At 34.8% G+C, this 4,027-nt stretch overlaps 1 protein-coding gene across 1 annotated transcript; it reads right to left on the minus strand.

Annotated features, from left to right (window-relative positions):
- Positions 1-995: 995 nt before the first annotated feature.
- LOC130934484 (uncharacterized) lies at positions 996-3,634 on the minus strand. The gene is made up of 5 exons (XM_057864050.1): positions 3,499-3,634; positions 1,772-3,397; positions 1,473-1,677; positions 1,231-1,307; positions 996-1,147 (listed from the first exon to the last, which is right to left on the minus strand). The coding sequence occupies exons 1-5, from the start codon at positions 3,632-3,634 to the stop codon at positions 996-998; spliced, it is 2,196 nt and encodes a 731-aa protein (XP_057720033.1).
- Positions 3,635-4,027: the final 393 nt, after the last annotated feature.

The raw sequence follows: 4,027 nt of genomic DNA on the forward strand, positions 1-4,027 counted from the left end.
GTCCGGTAAACCATTACGAGTCACCAAAAGGCAGCATTTAACTTACATTCATTCAACTAAAAGAAAAAAAATAAGAAAAAGAAGAAGAAGAAAAAATGTAGCATTAGAGAAAATATTTTTGTATATATACAGCAAATTTCGGTGTAAAACGAAGATATTTATGTGTATTGTTTAAGAATTTTTGGTATTTTTGTACTGATAAGTTCTACATAATTCAAAACTCTTCCTCTTCATCCTCCTCATCTGCTGCTTTCATTTTCTCATAATTCTTTTTGGGAGAAAAAATCAAACAAAAAAAAAGAAAAAAATACATAATGTTGCAAAATTAATAGAAAGAGGAGGAGGAAAAAAATGCAGCAACAATAACAACAATAAAAAGAACAACGATGAGGATGAAACACGCGAAGAAGAAGAAGAAGGAACGCGAAGAAAAAGGAGAATGAATGCGAAGAAAAAGGAGGAGGAATGTAAAAAAGAAGGAGAAGGAGGAGGAAGAAGAACGTAGAATACAAACGTTGGAGAAGAACCGTTTCTCATTTCGCGCTATTCAAAGTTGAGGAAGCGCGTGTTTACACACTATTGAGGGTTGTTTTTGTTGGATTTGAGCTAACTTGTATAAACTTGTATGCCAAAAAAACTTGTTTGTATAGCAAATCTCATATAGTATATAGTTTGAACACTCTATATATCAAGGTTCAGAAAATCGGACCGGTCATCAAACCGCTCTAGTCACTGGTTCACTGGTTCACTGGTCTAACCGGTTCAACCGGTGGTTCAATCGGAAAAACCGTTTTAGAGTAGAATAATAAATAAATTATAAATACACATCCTAAAATATAATTATAGTCTGATACAAATCTTAAAATATCTTCGAAATTAAAAACACTACATAAAATATCATCAACCAAATACATATGATCTTATCAAAATCCAAACTCAAAAGTTAAATAGTAATAAAAGCATATGTAAATATTAGATCCCAACATCATGGTTTATCAATTATCAAAATCTGCAAGAACTTGTTGCAAATCTGCTTCGGTGGGATGATCTTCACCTTCATTCCCACCCTGATCAGCAGAAGAAAGAGATGCAGCATAAAGACCACTACTACCACCGCCACTTTGATATAAATCAGCATCAATTTCACCTAATAAAATAGAAATGTTATCATTATATTATAAACTAACAATATTCTAATAAATCATTAGAAACTAAATATACTATACTCACGCAATAAGTCATCCACATTACTAGGAAGATCAGGCTCTTTCTCTACAACCTCTTTAGTCACCCAGAAGTCAACTTGACTGATACTTTCATAATCAATTGGATCATGTTGTGTCTTTTGCTTTCTTTTTTCTTTTTCCTTCCTAAAAAGTTAAATACAATATATGGAGATTTAATAATTTACAAATTTATTATGATAAAGATTACAAATGAAACAATATAGTATTTCAAGAAACATATATTACCTGGATTTAAGACGCAAATTATAGGTAACATAAACAATGTCATTCAGTCTATCATGCTCCAATCTATTTCTTCTTTTTGTATAAATCTGGTAAAAAAGGCTCCAATTTCTCTCACACCCAGAAGAAGCAGATGCTTGGCTAAGAATGCGAACAACTATCTTTTGTAGACATGGAGCAGAGCCTCCGAATAACCTCCACCATTCATCTACCAATTATAAAAGCATAACATATTATAAGATATTAATTAAGAACATAGGAGAATAAAATAAGTTAAAACAAATATTCAACCATATTCTTACCAGACTTAAGTTCAGATGCAGCTGGAATAACTTCTTGTCTATCAAAACTTTCCTTCCGATCTCTATATAAATGTATTTCTTTCATTGCCTGAACTGAATCCAAATTGTTACACTTGCAATACAAGGTAACAAGATCAAGCAAACCTCGCATAACATCAGGTGCTTCTTTATAATTTTCATTAAAAAAGAATTTAGGATTCAGGAAGTAAGCTGCCGCATGAAGATCTTTCTTCAAATGCTTGTCCCATCTTGAGTTGATAATATCTGTGTACGGCTGATATGCAGTCTTGGATTGCCTAAACATCTCCTTAATTACATCTTCTGCCCTTAGCATTCCTTCATAAACATACCCCAAAGATGGGGGATCATCAGCATCAACAACCCTCAGCAAGTAAATCAGAGGGCTCACAAGTTTACATACAGTAAAGCAATCGTCCCAAAATTTGGCATCCAGAATAATAGCACTCACAGCTCTACCAGTAGCACTCCTTCCTAATTTGTGATCAGTGAAAATTGAATCTACAACCAATTGTTGCAACTCTTTTTTACGGTCAAAGATGCTCTTCAATGTAATAAACACAGTTGCAAACCGGGTTGCACCAGGACGTACAATTTCTCTCCACTTAGGTCTTTCTCTTAGCCAAGATAAGAAAACCGTATGATTGTACACAAATACTGTGATCTTTGAAGCACGAGTTGCAAGGTTAGAAATATGCGCCATGCTGCTTCTATCTTTTAAAATAAGATTAAGGTAATGAGCAGCACATGGTGACCAATAGATATTGTCATATTTTCTATTGATAAGCCTACCAGCAGCAACATAATTGGCCGCATTGTCAGTCACAACATGCACAATATTATTTGGGCCAATCCATTCAATCACCTCAGAAAACAAAGTACACAAGTGTGAAGCATTTTTTACCATACTGGAAGCATCTACTGATTTCAGAAAGCACAAACCTTTAGAACAATACACCAAGAAATTGATTAACGTTCTTTGTCTTTGATCTGTCCAACCATCAGCCATGAGGGTACATCCAGTTTCCTTCCATGCACTCCTATAACTATCAACTAGCATTTGACTTTCTCTTTTAAGATCAGCCAACAAATGAACCCTTAACTTATCATAAGAAGGCCCCTTGTAACCAGGTCCAATACCAGCAACACCATCCAACATATCTTGGAAATATGGCGACATCATAGCATTAAATGGAATTTTACAATCCAAAAGCCACCGAGCAAATCGTTTATCAACCTCGTGTATCGCCTCTTTGTTTTGCATAACACTTTTAATACTTGGTTGAGCTCTTGGAGTTGTTCTTGGTGCAAACATAGGAGGAATGACTTTGGCTTTTTTCTTTGGATCGCCTCCAACTCCTTGCTGACTCGAGGTACGCTGCTGTTCCTGTTCTTCTTGAGCTATTGCCTCATCAATTGCATCCTCTACCTCATCACCACCCTTTTCACCAAAACTTACTTTTCTTTTCTTTTTGCTGGCCTGAATATCTTTCAACAAACTTTCCATCTGTTTTTCCACATCATATGGAACTTTAGGACATTTTTTCACGTCTCCATTAATCTTTGCTAGATGTTTCTTCATCCTGTGAATTCCACCTCCATTGAAAACTTGTAGACAAAATAAACATTGATATTGTGGTTTTCCATTCACGTGTTGTAGAGCAACATATTTCCAAGCTAAATCTATTTTTCCCTAAGGTTAGAAGAACCTTGTGAATGACTATCGTTAGCACTACGGGAATTAGGATTAGCAGCATCATTCAGAATAGGAGTGTCGGCAGGCATGTTATTATTCACAGAAGCATTGTTATCAGCAGTTGCTTCTTGATTAATACTATCTTCCATAACTGAAATTAATAAAACATGTATGAAATTAAACAACACAACACAACAGAACACAACACAACTTAGAAGACCAGCCAGCTTAACATTCAGATTTTTTATTTTTTATGCTCAGCAGCAAACAGAAATTGAGCCGAGGACCAAACACAAATTGACCAACAAATAGAAATTGTGCAACAAAGAGGAATTAAGCTGCAAAATAGAGCAGAAATTGAGCAGAGGACCAAACACAAATTGACCAAACACAGCCACTTACTTTTCAGATTATTAATTTCTTATGCTAATTGCTAACCAACAAACAGTCAAATAGAAATTGAGCAGAGGAACGAAGTTCACAGAAAATGCACAGTTCACAAAGAGCAAGTTCACAGGAATTGAAATTAGAAATTGAAATCA

The sequence above is a fragment of the Arachis stenosperma genome, chromosome 6, assembly GCF_014773155.1.
Source record: "Arachis stenosperma cultivar V10309 chromosome 6, arast.V10309.gnm1.PFL2, whole genome shotgun sequence".
NCBI classification, from domain to species: Eukaryota; Viridiplantae; Streptophyta; class Magnoliopsida; order Fabales; family Fabaceae; genus Arachis; species Arachis stenosperma.

Excerpts from the sequence above, each read along its gene's own strand:
- LOC130934484 (XM_057864050.1), bottom strand. The coding sequence starts at position 3,634 with ATGGAAGATAGTATTAATCAAGAAGCAACTGCTGATAACAATGCTTCT. Across the intron at positions 3,398-3,498 it reads TAACGATAGTCATTCACAAG|TTTTCAATGGAGGTGGAATT; the intron begins GTTCTTCTAACC and ends TTTGTCTACAAG. Across the intron at positions 1,308-1,472 it reads AATTTGCGTCTTAAATCCAG|TCAAGTTGACTTCTGGGTGA; the intron begins GTAATATATGTT and ends TGAAAGTATCAG.